We start from the raw sequence: 26837 nt of genomic DNA, 5'->3' as shown, positions 1-26837 counted from the left end.
GAGGGACAGTGTAATGTGAGAATACCTGGTCAGCCTTCACAGGGATCTATACTGGTTTGGGGTCAGGATATTGAAGGTGGGGAAGTCATAAAATAGGGAACTGCCCGAGCTAAAGCAGTGCCAGGAGGGAGAGAAACACAGAATGAAAGGTATTGGCATGTGTGTGTTCCCAGGGTGAGAGCGGAGAGGCAGCCGATGATGAGATGGCCACTCGAAAAGCCAAAATGCACAGGGAGTGTCGCAGCCGGAGTGGTTCTGACCCTCAAGACATGAATGAGCAAGAAGAATCAGGTAAAGCCACATATTGACATCAGGGATGTTTTATTTTATTTTATAGGGAAAAATAATGCATTTGGTTTTCAATTATGGTTTAAGTCTTGTGGGCATTCTTAACAAAACTTTTTGTCTTGTTAAATATACTTAACCTTTGTATTTAACTAAATGATGGAACCCAAGGGGTGTTTCTGCAAGCATAGTATGCTTGGAAGAAGATTCTCTTTGATTAACTTGGGCTTATAGACAGGGGATATGAGATATACAAAATACAAGGCGGAGAATTAGACCAGTGATTCTCAACCATGGCTGAGATTCATTTTTTTTTAAATACCTGGGAGACAAACCATAAAATACCTAGGAATAAACTTAACCAAAGAGGTAAAAAAAAAAAAACTATACATTGAAAACTATAGAAAGTTTACAAAAGAAATCGAAGAAGACACACACAAGAAAATGGAAAAATATTCCATCCTCATGGATTGGAAGAATAAATATTGTTAAAATGTCAATAGTACGCAAAGCTGTCTACACATTCAATGCAATCCCTATCAAAATAACACCAGCATTCTTCGCAGAGCTAGAACAAATAAACCTAAAATTTCTATGGATCCAGAAAAGAGCTCGTACAGCCAAAGTAATCCTGAAAAGGAAAACCAAAGCAAGAGGCATCACAATCCCTTCAAGCTGTATTACAAGGCTGTAATCATCAAGACAGTATGGTACTGGCACAAAAACAGACCCTCATATCAATGGAACAGAATAGAGAACCCAGAAATGGACCCACAAACTTATGGTCAACTAATCCTGACGAAGCAGGATAGAATATCTAATGGAATAAAGGCAGTCTCTTTAGTAAATGCTGTTGGGGAGATTGGATGGTGACATGCAGAAGAATGAACCTGGACTACTTTCTTACACCATACACAAAAACAAACTCAAAATGGATGAAAGACCTCAATGTAAGACAGGAAGCCATCAAAATCCCAGAGGAGAAAACAGGCAACAACCTCTTGACCTCAGCTGCAGCAACTTCTCTGGAGGCAACATATCTCCAGAGGTAAGGGAAACAAAGCAAAAGTGAACTATTGGGATCTCATCAAGACAAAGGCTTCTGCACAGCAAAGGAAACAATCAACAAAACTAAAAGACAACCAACAGAATGGGAAAAGATATTTACAAATGATGTATCAGATAAGGGGTTAGTTTCCAAAATCTCTAAAGAACTTATCAAACTCAACACCCAAAAAACAAATAATCCAGTGAAGAAATGGGCAAAAGACATGAATAGACACTTTTTCAAAGAAGAGATCCCGATGGCTAACAGACACATGAAAAGATGCTTAACATCACTCATCATCAGAGAAATACAATCAAAACCACAATGAAATATCACCTCACACTTGTCAGAATGGCTAAAATTAACAACTCAGGCAGTGACAGATGTTGGCAAGGATGCGGAGAAAGAGGAACACTTTTGCACTGCTGGTGGGAATGCAAACTGATATAGCCACTCTGGAAAACAGTATGGAAGTTCCTCAAAAAGTTAAAAATAGAACTACTCTACGACCCAGCAACAGCACTACTAGGTATTTATCCAAGGGATACATGTGTGCTGTTTCAAAGGGGCACATGCACCCCAATGTTTATAGCAGCACTATTGACAATAGCCAAAGTATGGAAAGAGCTCAAATGTCTATCAACTGAAGAATGGATAAAGAAGATATGGTATAGATAGATAAATAGAAGATAGATAGATATAGATAGATAGATAGATAGATAGATAGATAGATATAGATAGATATAGATAAACAATGGAATATTACTTGGCAGTTAAAAAGAATGAAATCTTGCCATTGTAACAACATGGATAGAACTAGAGTGTATTATGCTAAGTGAAATAATTCAGTCAGAAAAAGGCAAATATCATATGATTTCACTCATATGTGGAATTTAAGATACAATAAAAATAAACATAAGGGAAGGGAAGCAAAAATAATATAAGAACAGAGAGGGAGACAAACCATAAGAGACTCTTAAATACAGAGAACAAACTGAGGGTTGCTGGAGGGGTGTTAGTGGGGGATGGCCTAAATGGGCAAGAGGCATTAAGGAGGCCACTTGTTGGGATGAGCACTGGGTGTTATATGTAAGTGATGAATCACTAAATTCTATTTCTGAAATCATTATTACACTATATGTTAACTAACTTGGATTTAAATTTAAAAAAAATGTTAAATAAATAAATAAATAAATGATCTGGGGGGTGCCTGGGTGGCTCAGTCAGTTAGGTATCTGACTTTGGTTCAGGTCAGGATCTCATGGTTTGTGGGAACAAGCCCTGTGTTGGGCTCTGTGCTGACAGCTCAGAGCCCAGAGCCTGTTTTGGATTCTGTGTCTCCCCCTCTTGCTACCCCTCCCCCACTCATGCTTTGTCTCTCTCTTTCAAAAATAAATAAACATTAAAAATAAATAAATAAAGTAAATATCTGGATCTCCTGGCCACACCCCAACCTAACTGATTCCAACATCCTCTGACTAGAACCCTAATATCTCTATATTTTTAAGTTCCCCAAATGATTCCAGTAATGCAACCAAGGTTGAGAACCCACATTAGTTCATTCATCAGCCTATTTTGATGTTTCTTGTATAGAGATTGCCTGCATAAATTGATTTGCTCAGACATTCAGAAGCATCTTTGGCTTTTCTTTGAACTCTAGGGAAAGGATAATGTGGCGTCATTGTCTCATTTCTGTCTCTCTCTCTTCCAGAGGCAAATGCCATCATGAGCCCTCCTAACACTCTGCCTTCCAGAAGAGCCCACTCTTTGACCACGGCTGGGTCCCCTAACTTGTCCACCGGCACATCATCCCCCAACAGGCCAGTGTCTTCCCCTGTGCTGTCTTCTTCAAACAAGAGCCTGTCCAGGTGGGGCCTTAACATGATAAAACAGAAGGAGCCTTCATATCATTCAAGTTGTGTTAGAAGGGCATCTTCCAGTGCTCTGTGGAAAGACTCTGATTTTGAGTTAACAATTACATTGAAAACTGAAAACCCCAAAATTTTTTAATGCTTCCAATTTTCCTGATTTTACACTCCTACCTTCTCATATGACTATAATTATTCCTAACTATTTGACAGACTAATCCTTCAAAGGTCAGTAGCACTAACATTACCCAATCTATGATTTTCTAAAGTTGCTTTGTCAAATATAATAGCGGTGGGGTGGGGCTTAGGGGAATAATAATGGCTATTTAAATTCAATTTTAAATCTATTAAAATTAAAGAAAACTTAAAATTCAGTTCCTTAGTCACACTATGCACATTAAAAGTGTTTCATAGCTACAAGTGGCCAGTGGCCACTATGCTGAACAGTGCAGATATAGAGCACTTCTATCATTGCCAAAACTTCTATTGGATAGCACTGTTCTGAGGAATAAATTAAGTTTGAATAGAAGCTACTTTACCCTTTGCTGACAGGGAAATATATTCCATATCATCTCATATATAAGGCAAAATACTTGTCTATAAAGATGAATGTATTATAGCAAGTTAGGCATGTTCGGTGTAATTCTAAAGGAGGTATTATAGTAAATTATTTATAAAGGCCATGTAAATTACAGATTTGAAACAACATCTACCCCCTGAGAAGAAATAATATTAACACGAAAGCTTTCCGAAGGAATTAGAATGCCACACCATCTCCCTCGACCCCTCAAAAAGTTTAAGAAATGCAGAGGTTCAGACAGAACCAAGATAAAACAGGCATTCTTTACTTTATCAGAGGGATTGGAGGAAGAAATGGGTCTGTGCAGACACTGGCTTTGGAAACGTTAATTACACATACACACTTTCTGACTCTCTGAAGGAAGTTTGCTACTGATAAGAACCCTACAGTAAATCATCTTTTAAAGGGAAGCATTCTTTTACAATATGAATAATAAACATAATTTATGCCTTATACATTCAGATTTCTATACTCGGTGAAACTGGGTCAAAGGTACATGGGAATTCTTTGTACTACTCTTCCAACTTTTCCATAAGTTTAGGTTTGTAACAAAATTAAGAGCTACAAAGAATCAGAATTCTTTACATGATATTTCAGCCTGTTCAGTGTCCTGAGTAAATAAAAGAGCCGGAGAACTTAGATTAAGTGGCTTTCGCTTTATTTACATCACTCAGGAGCAGGAAAGAGAAGGACAGAGGAAGGGAGGAAAATCTTCTCCAAGAGGCAGAACTAACATGCCAGATGTAGGATCACAGGGTCCTCCCCCAGGAAGACAGAAATCAGTGCCCACTGAGTAGACTACAACAGAAAGAAAAGACAAGGCAAGGAAGAAAAATCACCCTGAATGCTGTTCAAGGAAAAGGCAAGGCTAAGCCCTAGAAAGGGAGAGAGTGGACCGAGTTTCCTAAAGGTTCCTGCAGACAGCGGCTGACCTGGAAGTAGACGGGAGGAAGACAGGGAATGTACTTGCTTAAGTGCAAGTGATAAGCCACTCGTCTGACTTTTTCAACTTCCTGAACCTCCACCCTCTGTTTCCAACACCACGGGGGATCAACAACCCATGCCTACAAAAGAACTGTAAATCCATCCTTTTGTACTTTTCGTCCATGTATAGAGGTGACCTTCAGATGTCAACGCAAAATAATTTTCCATGAATAAACACTATTAGCAAGATTGAGGATAAACTGGCTATTCATAACAACATTCTCTATACTTCTTATATATTTGAAGCATTTCAAAAGTCAAAACAATAAAATAAAGCACAAAAAACAAAAGGGGGAAAAAAAAGGAAGATCCTGTTTATTGATTTAACTAAAAACCAGTCAAAACATTTCATATACTATCTTGTCAGGGAACCAGGATGGAAAATAAAAATGTTGTGAAACAGCTAGAATGAGTTTTTGACCGAGTTGTCTGGTATTTTTATATTGAATACACAGCATTGGCAGGTGCAGATATATTCTAGGCAGAGTTGGCTTCCTTCCATTCTTAATATTTTTGTGACTCACATTTTCCGTTAATATAAAAAGTCCTTCCTTGTTTTCATCTAATAACTGGTGAAGAAAGGAAAAAGAGAAAACATTGATATGGATTTTCTTCTCCAATGTGTTTCTATACTTTAGAATATAGGAAAGAACATGCATAATCTTCCATAGGTTATGCTTGAGTAATTTGGGACAGTTTTGGGGAAAAAAAGGGGTTTTCTTCAGAAACATTGAATTTAAGTTATCTTTCCCCCATAGACCTGTGATTCTGAAGAACTGTGTTAATTAGTAGAGGAACATTACCCTCATGGCCCTATTGAGTAGGCTGTAAACATGAAGAGGTTTCACTGTAGGATATGTTTGCTCTGACACACTATAGATTAATTTTGAGAGAAGTGAAAAGAAAGTCTGGAGGATAGTCTAACTCCTGAATGACCTGCAGTCGATCTCTTTGCTCATATGGCCATCAGAGGACGTATCCAGGGCACAATGACCATGTCTGTTAAGGCCATGTCTTTGTTGCAGTGCTTGGAGCAGCAGCAGCTGGCACGGGCGGATCAAAGGCGGAATGAAGGGTTTCCAGAGCTTCATGGTCTCAGATAGTAACATGAGCTTTGTTGAATTTGTTGAGCTGTTCAAATCATTCAGGTACGGCATGCTTTCTTCCTACCCTTTCTCAGCCCCCCATCTTTGTAACAATAGTAAACATGAGTGTTTTCCAATCCTCGCCCAGTGTGAGGAGCCGCAAAGACCTGAAGGATCTCTTCGACGTCTATGCTGTGCCCTGCAACCGAGCCGGCTCTGAGTCAGTGCCACTCTACACCAACCTAACAATTGACGAAAACACCAGCGATCTTCAGCCTGACCTAGGTTTGTGTAACAAGTTCATATTTCCTGTTAGGACCTTTTTTTCTAAAAACGAAGATGAGAGATCCAGTCACACAAACCCTCAGCCCGTCCCACATGGCATGCTGTTCTCTGCAGAGTGATGAAACACTTTGAGGATTGTTTCACGGTGTGTCGGGGGTAGGAGCTGCTGGCATTTTCGGCAAGGAAATGCATCATGGTCTGTGTCTGTATGCATTCCAGAATATTTAATCAATAGAGCCTCCCAATCATTCTGTCAACTGAAAACCTCCCACCTGTGTCCACATGTCCACTAGGTGTGTGGTACACTACCCATCTCCTCCCTGACTGCAGGCCAACAGGTGCTCAACCCCAGGGTGGAAGTTGTCTGTCCTTTGACTAAGAGACTCCTTAGTTACCTGAGCAGAGCACTCCAGGGCAGTAGGTAAACCGGGATGTCTGCCTCCTTTGTCCCCTCACAGCTACCACCATCACCAACCACATCAAAAATTCTATTCTGTCATCATCACTGATGCATTGTCAGCCTATTATATTTCTCTTCCATTCTTGCTGACAACTAGAAACACAAAAAAGCAAAAGCAAAAGAAACTGTCCTCTTACCATTGCTTTTTTATTACTTAAAAACTTATATTGTCCTCAACTAAGAAAATTCACCTTTTCAACTTTAGTCATAAAATGTACATAACTACGGATTAGTCAAGTAGCTGTACTTGTTAAAATTTTTTTAATGTTTATTTATTTTTGAGAGACAGAGAGAGAGAGACAGTGTAAGTGGAGGAAGAGCAAAGAGAGAGGGAGACAGAATCGGAAGCAGGCTCCAGACTCTGAGATGTCAGCACAGAGCCCGACGTGGGGCTCAAACCCAAACCACAAGATCATGACCTGAGCCGTAGTCAAATACTTAACCGACTGAGCCACGCAAGTGCCTAAAAAATTAATAGACATTAATTTTTAGAGCAGTTTTAGGTTTACAAAAAATTATTGGAAAGTACAGAGAGTTCCCATATATAGTTCACCCTGGAACAAGGCAAGGGTTAGGGATTCCAATCCCCCATGCAGTCAAACATCCAAAGGGTTAATTTTTGGCTCCCCCAAACTTAACTACTAATAGCCTGCTCTTGGCCAAAATCCTTAATGATAACATAACAATAACAGTTGATCAATCCATATTTTGTGTGTATATTATATGTGTTATATACTATATTGTTATAATAAAGGAAGATAGAGAAAAGACATTAAGGAAACTATAAGGAAGAGAAAATACACTTATGGTATTACACTGTTTATACAAAAGATCTGCATCCGTGGACCCACACAGTTCAAACCCATGCTGTTTAAGAGTCAACCATATCCTCCCTTCCCCAACATACACTATTTTTCCTATTATTAATATCTTGCATTAGTGTGGTATGTGACAGTTGAACTGATACTGACATAGTATTAATAACTGAAGTCCATAGTTCAGTGTTCACTGTGTGTGTTGTACATGCTATGGGCTTTGACATAAGCATAACGACATGGATCTACCATTACAATATCATACAAAATACTTTCAATGTCTTAAAAATCCCCTGTTCCCCGTGTTTCCATTCTTCCCACCTTCCTCTGAATCCCTTTTTACTGTCCCCATAGTTCTTTCTTTCCAAGAATGCCATATGGCTGGAATCATAGTTTGTATATAGTCTTTTCAGATTGGCTTCTTTCTCTTAGCTGTATGTGTTTAAGGTTCCCCTATGTTTTTTCACAGCTCAGTAGCTCATTTCTTTTTGTCACTGAATAATACTCCATTGTGTATATGTACTGCTGTTTATCCATTCACTTTTTGAAGGACATCTTGGCTGCTTCAAAGTTTTAGTAATGAAACTTTTTAGTAGTTTTATGAATGAAACTACTATAAATATCTATATGCACGTTTTTGTGTGGACATAAGTTTTCGACTCCTTTGGGTAAACGCCTGGGAATGCAGTTGCTAAATCGTATGGGTAAGCCTGTGTTTAACCCCATAAGGAACTGCCAATTTCTCTTCCAAAGTGGCAAGAATCAAAATAAATGGCCATAAATGTGGTGCCAATGCGAAGCATTGCTGGTCAAAAGGTAAAGTGGCACAGCCACTTTGGAAAAGAGTTTGGCAGTTTCTTACAAAACTTAATACACTCTTACCATACAATCCAGCAATTTTATTCCTTGATATTTACCCAAATAAGTTGAAAACTTATTTTCACCCTGAAGCCTGCACACAAATGCTTATAATTACACTCTTGAAGTTCAAAAAAACTGTAATTTTAAGGGTACACCTTCATTGTCTCTAAAAGCAAAAATGTAATCCTCAAAAACCAAAGTTCAAATTCAGCCTCAAGTCCCTAACTGAATGTACATTTCGTTCTCATCTAATACCCTGAGCTCATAGGCTTTCAAGATTATTGACCTCATTCTCTCTTAGTGTCTTTTTCTTATTCATTGATTCGTTTTTTGTTCCTTCAACTATGTGAATCCATGAGTAAGCACAGAGTTGGATGGCTTGTTTAGACAGATCAGTGAAGATCTTCTACAGCCTACCAATTCCACAGCCATTATCTCCAAAATGAACTTCGTGAAAGATTCTGGCTAGCTTGTTCATGTTCTGTGGGTGGTTCTGTTTCAGATTTATTGACCAGAAATGTCTCGGATTTGGGGTTATTCATTAAGAGTAAACAGCAGCTGTCAGACAACCAGCGGCAGATATCTGATGCCATTGCTGCTGCAAGCATCGTGACAAATGGCACTGGGGTTGAGAGTACATCCTTGGGCGTGTTTGGGGTTGGCATCCTCCAGCTCAATGACTTCCTAGTGAACTGCCAAGGAGAGCACTGCACTTATGATGAGATCCTCAGCATCATCCAGGTTTGTACCCATTTCATATGCACGTCTGTGCAGAGCCTCTGACTATTCTAATAATTTTCTGCTAAACACACTGTGTCTATACTTCTTTCCAAAACCTTCTCGTCTGGGACAGAAACAGAGGGGCTTTGTTTAATATCAAATAAGTGTTCTTATTGAACATATAAGTATCATAGATCTCAAGCCTTCTCTTAGTGACTGTTATAAGGAATCAGTAGATGATTCCTTCTTGTTGTTCTGGCACGTAATAAAACTAGTAGTCTAGGTTTTCAACTGTGATCATTTAATGAGTATTTATTAACTCCTTCTATGACTCTGTTCCAGGACCTAGAATATAGTAGTAAATAAGATCACATTCTGGCCTTCACCTAGTGGGTGAGGCAGACAATAGACAAATACAGAGAGAATGTAATTTCAGGTATTCATGGGTTCTGAAAAAATAAAGCAGAGTAAGGGGATGTAGTGATGTGGAAGGCTGAGAGTGGTAAGCACAGGCCACCCTGAGGAGGTGACAGTGGGGATGAGCCCTGAATCAATAAGCTACGTGAAAGTCTGCAGAAAGAGAATTCCAGACCAAGAGGAGCAAGCTCAAAGACCGAGGCCGGAGCGAGACAACTAAAAGGCTAGTGTAGTGGGAGCCACATAAGCCAGAGGCACAATGGTAGACATGACACCAGACAGGTAGGCAGGGCCTGGGCATTTTAGGCCATGCTGAGGAGTTTGACTTTAGTCTGTGTGACATGGGAAGCTATTTGGAATTTTTGAGCAGGGGAGTAACATAGTTTGATATATGTTTTCAAGAGGTCACTCTGGCCCCATTGGAAAATGAACTGTGCTGGGGATGGAGTGGAAGCAGAGAGACCAGGTGGGAAGCTGTCACAGTAACCCAGGCAAGATATGATGATAGCTTCCACTAGAGGGTGGTAGGACATGGAGTAGCACACTCATGATGGCCACGTCACATGCTGCAGGGTCAGTCTAGGTTTTCAACCTCCCTCATCAACCGATGGGGGAATCAGTGGATTCTCTATCCAGCAGTTGATTACCGGAAATGCTAGTGACATAAGATGATGGTCACATGGTTGGGTACTCACTACACTGTTGTTGAGTACGAGCATTGTCCTAAGTGTTCTCTATGAATCATCATTTTGCCTCTCACTAGCTCTGCCAGGAGCTGCTATTATTATCTACATTTTCACCTGGATATTCCAGTAACCATTTGTTTTCATGTGAACCGTATTCTTTCCCCTCACGCTCCCTTTTTCTCTTAAATAAATATGCTTCATATAATAAACGCACATATAATAAATGTTTTCTTTGGGACTAAAAAACTACCTCTTACCATTACATAACTAAATTAGTTCAAATATTTGGTTTAGATGTTTCCTGATGAAAACAGAACAGCTTTAAAAAATGATGTGCTGGGGTTTTTTTCCCTTAGTTTCCTTTACCTAAATAACACTCTTTTTGTGTCCCTTGCAGAAGTTCGAGCCTAGCGTTAGTATGTGTCATCAGGGTCTACTGTCATTTGAAGGATTTGCAAGGTAACCTTTAAAATACCTATTGCCCATCACTTAAGAGTACATATTTTACCCACGCAGTCCTAAGAAAATTTGGTTTTCTCTAGGTTTCTGATGGATAAAGATAATTTCGCCTCCAAAAATGATGAGTCACAGGAAAACGTAAAAGAACTGCAGCTGCCTCTCTCCTACTATTACATTGAATCTTCACACAATACCTACCTCACAGGCCACCAGCTCAAAGGAGAGTCCTCAGTAGAACTCTACAGCCAGGTACAGAACTCCACGTGGGGTGGGGTTTCCATTAAACTTCATTACTGTAAGTCACAAAAAACCTGATTTTTCACTCCTTTGAAGAACTTACAAACTATTATGTGTGAAATGTGAGGAAACATGATGTGTGGGAAAACTGCCTATACACACTGTAGTTTTGTCTATTTCTTTTTGTTTTCTTTCTTCCTCCTATCTATACTTAACCTTTATCCTAGGCACACAAAAAAAGTATTTGTTTGAGACTCATAGCTTTTAAATCCTAGTTAGTCTGACCTACTCCTACTATAATTAGATTTTCCCATGGGAAAATTATCTGATCGTTTCACTAAATGCTAAATAAATCAATACATTATAGTGGGAAAGCATAATAGAAAATGCAACTTTCTATGAAGTTATTCCCAAAATATTGTTTATTTTCATTTGCAGTTTGTTAGACAATCAATCCATCCCTATGGTAACCAACTTAAGGAACAAAAATCTGCAAAGACTGTGGACACTGTCCCTACACACTTAAATTCATGGGAGTGTTCTTGGAAACTTAGAAGGGTCTCTGGACTAGAAAAAGCACATCCGTTTGACCTAAACACTAGCTCTCAATGATCTGCATGTCAGTTGTCTGTTATATTTTCTGCAACTTCCTCATCTATGCTGCTTGTTTTCTGACCTCCTACTAGAAGAGTTCATCAGGAAGAAGCTAACCTAGGCTCAGGGAATAGAAATGTGTGGTGGTGGGAGGATGTTCAAGTGTGAAAATTATCATTGTTTCCACAAACCCAGCAGAGCTGATCGTTCTCCTGATCAGTCCAGATATTCCTCAAGCATGGGTCAAACTTTTGCCCCAAAGCCTATCTACTAAGGAATATGTATTTTAAACTCTAAAAATCTAAAGTACTTTAACTGTTTATTTATTTTTGAGAGTGTGTGCACATGAGCAAGCAGGGGAGGGGCAGAGAGAGACAGTAACAGAGGGTCAGAAGGAGGCTCTGTGCTGATAGCAGAGAGCCTGATGTGGGGCTCAAACTCACAAACCGTGAGATCATGACCTGAGCCAAAGTCAGACACTTAACCGACTGAGACACCCAGGTGCCCCTAAAGTACTTTTCTTATGAAATGAAGATGTGTCCCTAGAGTAGTGATTTTCAAACTAGGTGCTCTGTCCAGGGACCTCGGCTGAGGACACTGAGATAAGAAAGCAGCAGAGTAGGAAAGCTGCACCTCCTACCCCCACTGCAGCTAAAGTCCTGTTCTTTTTATGTGTTTACCTATGACCCTCCATTTGCACAGAGAATTCCAAGGTTAAAAGGAGTTTGAAATCTATTGTTCTAGTTATAAGGGAAAGAAATGAAGTGTGTGTGTGTGTGTGTGTGTGTGTATTTCTCCCAGGAAAATGAATGAGCAGGAGCCGGAGCCAATGTCCTAGCTTTAATTCCTATTTGACCTCAAATAGGAATTCCCTATTTGATTTAATTCCCTATTTGACCTCAAAGAGGTTTTTTTCTAACTCCTTAACATTCCACCTCAATAAGAGATAGTTACAGACTTCGAATGAGACACAAGAGCCCCTCAACTAGACTCAGAGACGTGGTTAAACCTAGTGTGAAGATCCCTTGTCCTTTATTTCTTAGCACTCTGCTCTCCCTCAGCCTCCTAGCTGTCTCCTCGCCTTACTCCCTGGGACAGATTGGAAGTGAGAAAAAACCCTATTCCCACCTGGAATTTCAAGCCCTGGTTTTCTTTTTCTAGCTGTATGTGGAGGTCTTAATATCATATAGACTTTCATAAAGACCTTTAGTCTCTGCCTGCTGAAAAACCGTCTCATCTGCTGCCAGTCAGTGAGTGTTCTTCCCAGCATGACTCACCACAGACAGGAAGCAGCCTCCTGCTCCTGCTGTCATGATACAGCCATCCTTAGCCCAAAGCAACATGCCTCTAGATACTTCAGGTGTTGGAAGAAGCTGACAGCCTTGGGGGGCTGCAGAATTGGTTCCACCTGGGAGATAGGTCATCTGGGAAGATTGGTGCTGCATGCTGTGGGATGGAAGAATCTAGCAAAGACGTCATAAAAAATATTAAAATACGAAGGATTCCACTATCTGAGTTTTCTTGCAACAACAGTGGCCACTCACCCCAGTATTGGATGGATCGTTACCACATGGAAATAATTATATGGAGTTTTAAATCAGTGAGTTGGCCCATTCACAGATACATCCACCTCTGGGTGTACTTTGCCCTTCCAATACATGGAAATCTTTTAAGATAGTTCACAATAGAGACTATAGAGGAAGAGGTTGCTCCAAGCAAATATTACAGAGTTGCAGCCCGAGCACATGTCAGGAGCTCTGCTTCCAGCTCTACATCCGGGATATCAAATAGGTGTCATCTCATCTAATTCTCATCTAATTTCCTGGAGCACTTCCCAGAAGAGGTTATGAGATAAACATATCAAAGCTTAAGGGGCAAGGGTGTTGTGATTGGTTACTGAATGATGCTGTGCGTATGGGAAAAGGCAGTTTGTGCATTATTTGCCTCTCTTCTAGGATCAGACAGCAAGGCAAATCCTTGAGGACTGCTTGCTTCTAGTCTTAGCATGCTATGTGTTCCTAGTGAAGGCATTAGCTGGTAGAAGAATTTGGGTCTAAATGGAGGGGATTTTACTCTGATTGGATTTGTGCAAAATTTAGCCAGGTCATTAAGGAATCAGTGGCCTCATTTCCTTTGGGCTGCAACATCAGCCCCTTCATCTTCACCGATATTTGCCCTGGTAGAGCACTGGCCTGATGCTCTCATTTCAGGATGTACCTTATGTAGGTCCCTCAAGGGACTAAAGTCTCTGGGGAAATAGTCCTATGGTTTTGCTATCAAATTTTACCTTCTGATAGTGTTCAGCTTTGGAAAACATGTTTTCCACCATCATCTGTTGTCTCCCCTAAGGAATTGCAGCTTTTGGCCCAAATGCAAGATTTATTTTAGATCTTAACACCCTCCTGCTTTAGTTCTGAATGTGAACACTGATAGGTAGAAGCATGTGCTGGGTTGCATCTGAGGCTCTGTGTCCTTTTGCTCACGTGGGGTGGATGCATTCATTGATCACACAGGTCCTCCTGCAAGGCTGTAGGAGCATAGAGCTGGATTGTTGGGACGGAGACGATGGATTGCCCATCATCTATCACGGACACACGCTGACAACCAAGATCCCCTTCAAGGTAACGTTTCCTAGCACTCCCTAAACCCGATCGCAGAGTCACTGTCTTTGTGCACCTTTCCAGTGAGTGGCTCTCCAAATCACGCCTTACGCTGGGGGTCCTTGTCCCAAGTCTGTAGACTTCCTGAGACTGTATGGGACGTACACATGTTCTTCCTTCTAGGAGTTGATCTAGAACTCCCATTAAGTTCTCACTCAACCAGAGCTTAACAGCCAGGACCTTAAATGAATTACCTTGCAATTATTGTTGCAAATTTTATATCATAAAATGAAATGTAAAAGGCCGGGGCTTTTCTCTTGCTACAGGAGTTAAAAGTGTTTTTATCCTGGTGTCCTGCTGACAAAGACCAGCATAATGTGTTGAGAGATTATTAAATGATATAAAGTAATGAGAATTGGTTCCACTTAGGGAAGTCGGTCACCCAGGAAGACTAGTCTCATTGGATCACTGTTTTGAATTGTGCAGTCACTATCCTCATTCAGATGTTTTGGGCTGTGTAAAATCATTTTTCTCTGAACTGTGGCCAGACTGGGATGGAATACTATTATTTCTGTCTTATATGTAGAGAGGATAGCTAAAATGCATTTTCTCTTTAGCTCATCTTCCTATTAATCTCTCCTGAAACTTTTGTACTCTATATTCACAGAAGAAGGATTTGATAACTGTGTTTACATGCACACATAAGTATATGTATATATGTCTTACTGCCCCAGGTAGATTTACTACAAATTCCTTGAAAACAGGAAAGTATCTTAAGCCTTATCATTTTTGATGCTGTAACCAACACAATGCCTTTTACCTATAATGTAATCAGTATACATACTGATTTGTTAGATTTGGCATACTAATAGCTCTTCCTTATAAAGTATGTGAACAAAACTCAATATGAACAGTTTAATGGGTTCATAGAAAACAGCCTATCATCTTGCTTAATTTGAAAATACATTTGAAAAGATAAAACCATTTTGGCTAGAATCTTCCAATACAACAATTTAGATGCTCTCTGTGGCTGTAAGTAACTGGCCCCTTCTGATACCCTGGAAGATGTCTGGACTCTAATGACCTGTTCTGGCTTCCGTAGGAGGTGGTTGAAGCCATTGATCGTAGTGCCTTTGTCAACTCTGACCTGCCCATCATCATATCGATTGAGAACCACTGTTCATTGCCTCAGCAACGAAAAATGGCAGAAATTTTCAAGGTAAGCTATTAGCTAAGAGGCAGGACGGTGTCTTGGCCTTTGTCTTGTAACTGTTGCTTTTATGTGGAGCCACATGGACCATATCATAGCTGAACCTCAGCCATGAAGCACATACAATTAGGGTCCCTCAGACCTAAGAAATGCAGGTGCCATGGGAACTTGGACTTTCTCTTGAATAGTCCATCTTTTCACCTGAAGTAATAGAAGCATTGTTCTATGGTCTTCTGACCATTTCCAGAAATTCTTAGGAGGTAAGGAGAGACCAGCTCTCCAGTGCTTCTGGTACCACAAATCAGGAATGCTAGGATGTCACCTATCAGTTGTATGTGGAAAACTGAAAATATCTCAAGGCAAATAAATAAAATTTTCCAGTGTCTAATACTACAGATAGAAGGATCCAAGTTGGCAAAGAGCTTAGACCAACCAGAACAGTTGCTGTGTTACTACTTGGTTCTTCCTTATACAGGCAAACTATCATGCAGACAGATTTAGGGGCAGATATTCCATTATACTTTTCCCTTCCTCCACTGGGTGAGGCATTTCTGGAAATATGGCTCTCAGGAGGAGGAAGGGGTTTGGACAGAGGAAAATGTCCCCCAATACTTATGCCAACAAAACTAATTAGCTTTTTTTTTTTTTTTTTTAAGAAAGGGAGGAGAGTGTGTGCCTATGTGTGTGTGGTAGGGAGGGGAGGGTCTGGGGGTGGGGAGAGAGGGAGAGAGAATCAGAATCTTAAGCAGGCTCCACACCCAGTGCAGAGCCCTACACAGAGCTCAGTTTCACGACCCTGAGATCATGACCTGAATCAAAAACCAGAGTCAGATACTTAACCTAGTGAGCCACTCAGGCATCCCCTCAATTTTTTTAATTGTATACTCCATCAGTAAAATACTGTAGTATGTATTCCTATTGTATGTTTATTGACTTATTCATAAAATGTATACATATCCTACTCATTAACATATTTTACACATTAATAAAACATGTCAACGTAGAATATGAAAGGAAATTACATTAAAATGATGAAGTAAAAATAATTCTTATACTGTGTTTTATTAATGGTACAAAATCCCTTTTTACTCTCATAAAAATTTTAACAGTAAATTTATTACTGTTTTCAGTGGGAGTAATGTGATTGAAGACATTCATTATTTTAAAAATTTTTATGATCTGTGACTTGTATGTCTGGTTTTAAGTTTAGTCTGTTATTTCGGTATTTGATTTTAATGGCTATAGTAGCTGATAAAGACACCTCACAAAGAAACATGTGAACAGATGGAAGAGGTGTTCTTGCCAAATGATGGTACTCATTTTTCAATTCCATTAATGAGGCAGAGGTACATCAAACACTAATAAGCTTCCATTTTTGTTCTTTTTTAGTTAAAAGTTTACTAGAATTAGAAACTGCCCTATCTTCTACCCTCACCCCAGTGGATCGTCTTGCGCCTACTCCCACCGCCCACCTCCTTGAGGATACACATTCCCCTTCAGAGGCCAATGCTCATAAAATCTTTGTGAGAAGACAGTGCAGCACATTCTCCCCATTATCTCTCAACTTCGTGCCCACTCCCTACCTACCTCAAGGTTTCTATCCTTTTAACATCTAACCCACATCTGGAACAGATCATATTCTACAAACCATGGCCTCGAATTGAATCTCCTTTTCTTTCTCAGTATATCAGACCCTAGAGGACCTTCCTAAATAGTTGGAGCTGGTCCCACCTGGGGAATGGCCTAGACCTCTCCTCCCTGACCTTCTAACCACCTCTCTTCCTACCAGTAAGAAACTGTTGGCGGGGAGGAGGGACACCACTTCTTTCCTACTTTCTCTTCCTAAGATTTGCAGAACAATTCAACTGAGCTGAAATATCTAGTTGAATAATCCAAGCGTAGGTAAGAGGCACTGATCATGTGTTTTCCGTTATTCATTTCAGAGTGTGTTTGGAGAAAAACTGGTGTCTAAGTTCCTGTTTGAGAGCGATTTCTCAGATGACCCAATGCTTCCCTCACCCGACCAACTTAGGAAGAAAGTGCTTCTTAAAAATAAGAAGCTGAAAGCCCACCAGACGCCAGTGGATATCTTAAAGCAAAAGGTATTCTCCTCTTATTATAGAGGCTATGGGTATGCTGTGTGCCCAGAACAAAGAAATCAATGTTATTCTGACCTTTCAGATGACCTGCAGGGTAACCAGTTCTTTGACAATTGAGTTTCCTGGAATGATACATTTGAATTTTGACTTTCTCTTTACTAGACTAATAAATACTGCCCTCCTACTCACCTAGAATTTTAAGTCATGAAATTAATTTCTCATGTAGAATGTACCTCATTACTTAAATTACTGTGAGTGGGACAATGTATGACTCTTGTCTCTAGACCTGGACTTCATTGCTGTCAATCCCAAAGTAGTTGCTACAGTTCCCTGTAGGTAAAGCACCCCTGTATGGAGAACCCCCCACCTTTAGGGAGAGCCCCCTGCCCTGTAGGGAGAGCACTTGGACCAGGGGCTATGACTTCTGAAGTCAGCAGTGGAATCCCAATACTAGAAGCCCTGTGGTTTCAGCATGGAAGTTGGCACAATGTATTGCTGTGGCTTGTGGACTCCAGGGCACTCCCATACCTGCCTCACCCACAGAGACATCCTCCCCAAGTATCACAGACCTGCTTGTGTCCAGAGCCTTCAGACCAAGGATCCATGAAGAATTCTGTGTTGCTCCACAGCCAGGTTGCACTTATCACACAGAATGACAGCTGCCAAAGCTCTCTGTCCTATTTAGGCCTCTGTCTTTATTATTGACCCTGAAACACCACTTTTGAAACCTAACAACCAGGAGTTGCTGCACGAAGCTCAGTACAGTGGTGCCGTTTCAGCAGCGGGGACGATCCAGAGCTCACCCTAGGTCGTGGCCGATGGCTCTTAATTTCTGTCTGTGCCATCACCTCCAAGCCTCCAGACCCTGTTACAATCCTGCTTCAGAAGCTTCCAGAGAGCAGAAAAGTCAGCAGAAGGGTTCTGTGAGTCCAGCACGTTTGGAGCCTTTGTCCAAAGTCATTAATAAAAAATGCCAAGTCAAACTGAGGCAAGTATCCAGTTTGACCTAGTTGAGTAGTCCATTTGGGACATTCATCAAGCCTTCTAAAAACCCTAATTTGTAGAACTCACAGGGAAGGGCCTGAGTTTAAAGCCAAGTGATATATAGAATGAAATTAGAGAAAGAGTGTTAGATATGGAGCTGAGATATCAGTGCTTAGTCACTGGCTCTGTCACAGACCAGCCACGGGACCATGGGTCAGTCAGTCTTCTGGGCCTCCATTTCTTCCTCTATAATATGGGAATGTGAAAGTAACGAGAACACAGGATTCTTCTAACACTAAAATCTCACAAAATCTTTCCTAAAGTGAATCATGGGACCCCTGCCAGAATTGCAGAACACTCTGGAAACTCATTGTCCCACATCTCGGGCCATGTTTCCAGTATTTCTTGCCATTCTAGAACATTACTGCTTCCCTGAGGGACCCTTCAAGAATCTTGTCATCTGCTGAGTAAGTGCCAGGCAGTCCCCAGGCTGTCCAGCTCACCTGCAGTGTGATTCCAGAGGGCCCAAAGTCCAGGCTGAGTTAGGAGCTTATGTTATATCACCTAGTAAAGTCAATGGTTCGTGGTATGCCCAGTTACTCCAGATGCCCTGAGGGCAGGAGAGGAAACTGTGAGGCTGGAGGCTCTATCATCTTTAGACTTACCCTTCTGAACAGAAAAACAGATATTTACAGAAAGTGCCCCAAACCAATCCATCCCAGAGATCCATGCTGATCAAGTTTGTCCTGACTGGAGAGGCTCAGGATTACCATGGATCCTCTAGAACTATGATCATCAAAACTTTTTTTGGCTCAAGTACCCCTTAAAAGATTTTTGAAAAACTTTCCTCTCCCGAAACCCATATAGTACTATATGTTAACTAACCAGAAGTTAAATAAAATTTTGAAGGAAAAAAGAAAAGAAACTATATCTCTCACACGTTTACCCCCTTTCATACATTTTTAAGTTGACATTAGAAATTTTATCACAAGTGTAAATAGTTACAAAGGATATGTTTTCAAACATAATATTTATTATATGTAAATACAGATGACATTGATTATATACCAATACAATGTACAAAACAGTCCCCATTATCAAAGAAATCAGCCCAGTCAGCCGGATGATGTTTGGTCAGAAAAAGTCTGACTTTATTTTTTTTTTTAATTCAAGTAAACATTGTATTATCCCTAAGATAACCATCACACTTTTGAATATTAATTCTAAGATAGATGGATAGGTGGACAGACAAAAGGAAGAGAAGGGAAGTTAGGAAAGAGAGAGAGAACGAGAAAGGCACGTAGCCTTGAACATTCTTGTTGCCTAGATGGAATAAAATGGCCCCCCTCCTTCCCTTCTCAAGACTCTCAGGAGCTCTGCATTGTCCAGTGATCCTTGGCTGCCATAGGTGGTTTTCATCTCATCTCATGCATCACAGATTTTTTTATTGGTAAATGAAAGTAATACTTTCTTTTTGTAAAGACAGGGAAGAACAGTTAGGACAAGAGCTGGGGAAGGGAGAACCAGCTGACCATAAACTTCTTTCCAGGCAGCCCCGTTTTTTGAAAAGTACACATGGAAGTTGAAGATACTGAATCTAGAAATTGATTCCTTTAAAAGTGTATGAAGCTACACATCCCTAGAAGTCCTTGTGTTCCCTGGAGGCACACAGTTTGAAGATGGCACATGGCTGTAGGCCAAGAGTTGCAAAACCCGCCACCTTCAGGAGTCAAGCAGAAACATAAATATGAGGGGCCAGGTGGCTGTATGACGGTTGGAAGCAGCCAGGACGGGAGTGGAGCGTGCACGCCCTCAAAAATGAACAGCTCTAATTAAATTCTTTTCAGAACACTGCACCAGCCAAACCAGTCTGGTCTGGAGGTGAAGTCAGCCCTGAGGGCCACCAGTTTGAGTCCTCTGCTAGGTTTCCCTGTGTCAGGTCTGTGCTCTCAAAGCTGCTCCAGAAAGCCTGCCATTTATGTGGGTTCCAGAGGCCACAGGATCTATGCTGATGGGCTTTGCTAAGAAGTGGTTCACCTAGCTCTTCCTTTCCGTGCCGCTAGCCTTCTCGCAGCCATGGTGAACGTTCCTAAAACCCGCCGGACTTTCTGCAAGAAGTGTGGCAAGCACCAACCCCACAAAGTGACACAGTACAAGAAAGGCAAAGATTCTCTTTATGCCCAGGGAAAGCGGCGTTATGACAGGAAGCAGAGTGGCTATGGGGGACAAACTAAGCCGATTTTCCGAAAAAAGGCTAAGACTACAAAGAAGATTGTGCTGAGGCTTGAATGTGTTGAGCCCAACTGCAGATCTAAGAGAATGCTGGCTATTAAGAGATGCAAGCATTTTGAACTGGGAGGAGATAAGAAGAGAAAGGGCCAAGTGATCCAGTTCTAAGCTTCGTATTTTGTTACATTATGAAGACAATAAAATCTTGAGGTTATGTTCACTTCATTTGGTTACAGTTGGTCCTTTGAGTGAAATAAACTAGTGCCCTCAATAAAATTTCCTTTTTGGGAAAAAAAAAAAAAAAAGAAGTGGTTCACCTAAAACATTAGCATGTGTTCCCTAATGCCTGGCCCTCCTCAGATGCTGCATCAGTAACTCACTACCCAACACAGGGTGCTTTTTCTTCTACAACGCTGTTCCTCCATGTTGTTTTCTTTATTCAGCAACTACTGCCTGCTTCTGACTGCCAGGTAGACACAGCTGCCCTGTGCATACCTCCGTGGTCTTCAAGATGTGTTTGAATGTTGTAGCTGTTGCCTTTCCCATTCTCTGCAGTCACTTGCAGTTACTTATACAGCCTCCAATTCACAAATGAATACATTGTGCTATTTCAGAAGTCTTCTTTATGTTGAGCCCAGCCTTCCTTCCTGTTCCTCCTACTCCTTGGCACTACTTCTTCCTTCTGCAGCTGCACAGACTAATTCCAGATCTAGAGAGCTAGCATGTGTCTCCCCACCAGCTTTTCTCTTCTCCAAACTAAACATTCTTGTTGTGTCAACTGTTTCTCATAGGATATGGTTGCTAAGACTCTTCACTTTTCATTAAGAATGTTTTGGATATTCTTAAATTTGATGATCTTAAAATGTGATTTCCAGAACAAGTCCATACTCCAGATAGGGTCTGACAGCACAAGGACAGTGAAGCCATCACCACTCTTAACTTGGACTTCATACCTCAGTTCATGCAGCGTAGGACTGTTCTTGCTTTTAAGATTCTGTAGCGCACACTGGGCTTGTGTTGAATTTGTGGAAAACAAAAAGAGTTCAGTGATTTTTACATGGACTGTTCCTTGGCTGGTCTCCCCATTTTTCCAGCTTGACAGTTGATTTTAATCTTTCATGGGCAGGAGTCTCACATTTATCTCTGTTAAATTTGCTCTTCTTGGTTTTGGCATGTCATCACAGTGTACAAGGTTCTTTGTGGATTTGGACTTTCTGATATCGAATGTATTTATTAGCAGTTTTTCAAATGGTGCCTTCATTCCAAGTTGCCCTTGAGCCATATGACCAAGCAGAGAGCCCTGTGGTCCTTCTTACAGAACCTTTCTGGAGTTTAGGTGACTATTACTTCTGTCTAGTGCAGCCCACATTTCTCCAGAATCTGCTTCAGCTTCTTCATTTATAGACCAGAAAACTGAGTCCCATCCACTTATGTGGCTTTCTTACAGCCACCCAGCTCTTAATGGCAGAGCTAGGATTCAGATTCAGGTCTTTAGGAAAGACCATTTCAAAGGTAATATAGAAATCAGATTACATTGATAAGGATAATTGGGGCACTATTAAAACATAGATTCTTAGGTCCCAAATCTGCCCAACTAAATCAGAATTTAGTAATTCTGGGTAAAATTGGGTAATCTGGGTAATCTGTTTACTTAAAAATAATTCTTATCATCCTGGAAATTTGGAAACACAACTTATCTGTTATTTCCCACAAAGTGAGTTCCCTTATCCAAAAAGTCTAAAGAATTTAATGTCCTCGAGATTTGTTCTTAGTAAACCCATACTAACTCTTGCTAATCACCTCTTTATTTTCTGTATTCTCACAACCAACAAATTAATAATCCATTCTGATTTTGTCAGCTAGCACCTTGATATTCCCCACTATATAATTTCCACAATTTGCTTCTTCCTCCTGTTGGAAAAACAGGACAGTGCAATCCCACTTCTAGTTTTCTAAGACCACTTCTAGCATCTATGATCTCCCAGGGAATACGGACAATCATACCTGAAAGGTCTTTCAGTCTGGTAGGTTGTGGGTCTGGACCAGGTGATTGGAGCTCACACAAGACCGGATGAGTGAGTGCCTAGAGTTCCAGTATGTTCAGACCAACCCCTGACTTACCTGGGTCATTGCCACACAAGGAACTCAGCCTTAGCAAGAGTGGATTGACTCAGAGCAAGGGGGAATTTCTGAAGTCTTCCATCTGCCTTAGACTCATGCTTAGGCTTTTAAGAAGACCCCCTAACTACATCCCACCAGATCCCCAGCTTTCTCACCTTGATCTCTCATGCTCTAACCTGCCAGACCTGAGCAATTCCCAATAGGTGACAGTGACTGTGCTAGATACCAGGGGACAGAGCAGAGTAAGAAATGACCCCACCTAGACCAGTGACCCAGTCTCCTCGTCTGATCCCTAGCTCCAACCACCTGACCTATATCTGAACTGTTTGTTTTTAATGTTTATTTATTTTTGGGAGAGAGAGAGAACAGGGGAGGGGCTGAAAGAGAGAGGGGTAGAGGATCTGAAACGGACTCTGCACTAACAGCAGGGAATCTGACGTGGGGCTTGGACTCATGAACCATGAGATAATGACCTAAGCTGAAGTCAGATGCTCTGCTGACTGAGCCACCTAGGCGCCCCTAAATTGTTTTATTCAAGGACTAAGATCCTGTTTTTCTGCCTCAGAGTAAGTTGGATATTGCAAAGAATAAGGATGTCAGCTCCTAGTTATCCTTTTGGACACATCTCCATACTTCCTGTGCTGGTAGAAGTGTTTAAGAATTTAAGGGATCTTGGCACACTGCTTTCTGATATTGCCTGGCCTGGGATCTTTGTGTGGCACCTCTCCTGTCACATGGTTCTCACACTTTTCCTCCAGCGGGTCTACCAGACTGTTTGCATTATCATTCCCAGCCCTTTGGCTCTACCTTGAATGCTTGCTGCGTCAAGGCCCTTCTCTCATCCGTGACAAATAGACTTGCTTTTGTGGCTCCCTTGTGCCTAGTAGCTTTCCCAAAGTTTTGAAGAACACCAATCCTATGAGACACGCTGAGAAAAGCGGAGGAAAAAAAAATCCTGGTTAAAAAAGCGTGGGAAATGCTGTACTGGAGATCTTTGAAGAATCACGATGCCCTCTAGCATATTAAATGAAGGCAATGTGAAACCCTGTAGCAAGAATGTATCTCAGTGTGTTAAAGTGCTGTTCCCAACCTTCCACTTTGTTTTGTGGTTACTGTAATTGTCAGTTTTTACCTAAAGTAATTAATACCCATGGAGCTAGTGTTCCATAAAACCCACTTTGAGAAATCCCAGCTGAAACAATGTTCAGTTGTCTAAAGTGGGCTATATTGTAAAATATTTTATGTGGATATAGACACAGCCTAAATTGTTTCTTCCTTATGTATACATTTTTATTATAAAAGTAATATAACCACATTTCAGAAAATTTAGGGAGTAGAGAATCATTTTATTTTAAAACATACATAATTCCAATGCCAAATACACCCTTATTACAGGGGTTCTTAACCTTGGTATTATATCAACAGACAGAAATCAAGGATCCATGAATTTAGAAGAAAAAAAATTACATCTCCCTTTGCACTAACCTCTAGCTAAAATTTAGCATTTCCTCTGATAATAAACATAGGGAACAAACCACAGTAACATTGGTAGTACTTAGGTCTTCATCAGAAATAGAAATTATACTGAGGACCTGGGGAAGGAGGAAGACTTAATTTTTACCTCAATCCCTTCTCTGCTCTTTGAATTTTGTACCAAATGCCTGTATTACCTTTCCAGGATAAATAAACTTTGTCATGTCGCTATTACATGGGGGAAGGAACATACTGAGATGTTATTAAGCATTGACATACATTTCTTTTTCAGATTACCTAGAAAGGACCCTGAGGATGTAATATGATTAGTTGGCAATTGTAAACAAATGAAGCTGTGGTTCTGAGCCAACTGGGGTGGGCTCTGGCTCTGAAGGGAATATAAAAATAAAAACAATAAACCTTTTTAAAAAAAGAAATAGAAATTATAGGGTTTTTTTAAATTAATTTATTTATTTTGAGAGATAGAGCGCAAGTAGCAGAGAGAGAGAGGGAGAGAGGGAGAGAGGGAGAGAGAGGGGGAGAGAGAGAACCCCAAGCAGGCTCTGCACTGTCAGAGCAGAGCCCAACACAGGGCTCTAACTCACAAACTGTGAAATCATGACCTGAGCTGAAGTCAAACGCTCAACCAATTGAGCCACCCAGGGACCCTGAAATTATAGTTTTTGTATTACATCACAGTTGTTGCTAATATCTCCAAGAATTATTTATGCTAATCACTATTCCAAAAATGTTACTTGACTTACCATTATACATTTTTATCTATGTTACTAAACGTATATTCCTATACTGCAAATTTGTTTCTTTTAATTTGATACTGTATTCAACATTTTTTGGTAATCTTTTATATTTGGTTTTATGCATTTAAAATGTCTTTCTGAAAAGGCACCTGGATGACTCAGTTGGTTAAGCGTCCAACTCTTGATTTCCGCTCTCTCTCTGGGATTCTCTCTCTCCCAATTTCTTTACCTCTCTCCCCCACTCATGCTCTCTTTCTGTCTCTCAAAATAAAAATGAAAATAAATAAACTTTAAAACGTCATTCTGGGGGAGGGAAGTTTTCTGGACGGATCAGTCGGTTAAGCATCCAACTCTATCTCGGCTCAAGTCATGATCTCACAGTTCATAAGTTCAAGCCTTGCATCAGGCTCTGTGCTGGTAGCATGGAGTCTGCTTACGATTCTCTCTCTCTCTCTCTCTCTCTCTCTCTCTCAAAATAAATAAATAAACTTCGAATAAATAGAATAAAGTATCATTCTGAGAAGGAATCCTACCTCAGCAAATGACCTAAGGGGTTTGTGCCACAACAACAGGTCAAGAGTCCTTGGTGTATTATGCATGTCATTTTATATAATTATAATCATTATCTACAGACAGAGATATATAGATATGAAACAAATGATATTGCATTGTATATATATTTACATTTATATTTATATTTATATACACAATTCTATATCCTGTTCAAATATATATCACAATTATTTTTTCAAGTCTAATTTTTTTCAAGTAGATACACCACCATAGTTTACTGATCTCATTCTTCTACTATTGGATTTTGTGTTGGTTTCTTATTTTTAATTCATGCAAGTATCTTTTCCTCCATTTCTGCTTATTTCCTGTGCTAAGTTCCCAGACCTATATTAACCTTGTGTCCTGTACAGTAACCTCACAGATGATTCAAATAGAAGTAATATGAGTAAGTCAAATATAGAGACACATGATCTCCCTCATAGCATCAAGTTTCCAGAAGTTTCTGAGCCTACTTTGTTAATCTGATTGATGGTTCATATAAAGTCTGTTGGAAAAAACTTTATTTAAACACACAACTGTTTGTTCAGTCTCATTATCCATAGGGATTCTAATCTTTTTCTCCAGGTCAAAGGCTTTTAGATATTATTTTAAGGGAAAAAATAGAATTAACAACAGTTTCTTAGCAGAGATTTGCTTTTCCAAGTCTGAGGGGCTGATTCACTCCTTCATCATTTGGGAGAGACGGCAATTCTCCAAAGCAGCAGGCTTGTCCTGGAGGGCTGCCCTGGGGACACATGATTCCTTGTGATTGTTTCTAAAAGCTCCTGGATTGTAGGGATGTTAACATTTGCCCAAGTATTGACATTGTACTTTAGGTGAATTCAGAATTTTTTTCTCTCTCTCAAATGAATCAAAATAGCTTAAGCCACTTTTTGTGGCTGTGACAAGCATTAAGTGGTCATTTTGAAGGCTATAAATGAAACCTCAGGAGCTTAGCATCTGCAGTCTTTAATTACTGATATCTTACAGGCTCATCAGTTAGCATCCATGCAAGCTCAGGCTTACAACGGTGGGAATGCCAACCCCCCACCGGCTAATAACGAAGAATGGGAGGATGAAGAGGACGAATATGATTATGACTATGAATCCCTGTCTGACGGTAAGAGAGACACAAACCTATGCTGTGTGCAGGGAAATGCCAGGATGATTTTCTGTTGTGGGTTTGTGTGTGTCTTTTTTTTTTTACACCAAAAAATGAGTCTGGCATTCCATAGACCAGGAATAACAGATTGTTGTAATAACTGTCTAAGAATTTCTGAATCCCATGGCTCAGTGAGGAGGACCAAGGAAGGATGGGGATTCTCTTAGCCACGACAGCCATCATTCAAGGAAAGAAGAGGAGGGTGTGAGGAGCAACACAGGGGTCATTCCTGAGTGGGCTTCTGGAGGAAACGGTGGAATTGTAG

At 40.5% G+C, this 26837-nt stretch overlaps 2 protein-coding genes across 6 annotated transcripts in view; both read left to right on the top strand.

Annotated features, from left to right (window-relative positions):
* PLCE1 (phospholipase C epsilon 1) overlaps positions 1-26837 on the top strand; it is a 335601-nt gene that overhangs the window by 264972 nt on the left and 43792 nt on the right. For 4 of the 5 annotated variants that reach the window (XM_077779674.1, XM_077779665.1, XM_077779670.1 and 1 more), the window contains exons 10-20: positions 174-291; positions 3045-3201; positions 5791-5913; positions 5999-6135; positions 8774-9012; positions 10492-10553; positions 10637-10802; positions 13898-14005; positions 15087-15203; positions 17138-17296; positions 26401-26530. In XM_077779674.1, the coding sequence (XP_077635800.1) occupies positions 174-291; positions 3045-3201; positions 5791-5913; positions 5999-6135; positions 8774-9012; positions 10492-10553; positions 10637-10802; positions 13898-14005; positions 15087-15203; positions 17138-17296; positions 26401-26530 (1516 nt within the window). The remainder of the gene's footprint in view (positions 1-173; positions 292-3044; positions 3202-5790; positions 5914-5998; positions 6136-8773; positions 9013-10491; positions 10554-10636; positions 10803-13897; positions 14006-15086; positions 15204-17137; positions 17297-26400; positions 26531-26837) is intronic. The other variant, XM_077779680.1, reaches the window with a different exon arrangement.
* Positions 20320-20731, top strand: LOC144245258 (large ribosomal subunit protein eL42). The gene has a single exon (XM_077780679.1). The coding sequence runs from the start codon at positions 20354-20356 to the stop codon at positions 20672-20674; it is 321 nt and encodes a 106-aa protein (XP_077636805.1). The 5' UTR covers positions 20320-20353; the 3' UTR covers positions 20675-20731.

This window comes from Crocuta crocuta, unplaced genomic scaffold, assembly GCF_008692635.1.
Source record: "Crocuta crocuta isolate KB4526 unplaced genomic scaffold, BGI_CrCroc_1.0 scaffold170, whole genome shotgun sequence".
Lineage (NCBI taxonomy): Eukaryota > Metazoa > Chordata > Mammalia > Carnivora > Hyaenidae > Crocuta > Crocuta crocuta.
Note: the sequence above shows the minus strand (reverse complement) of the source record. Positions and strands in the feature narration are given on the sequence as shown.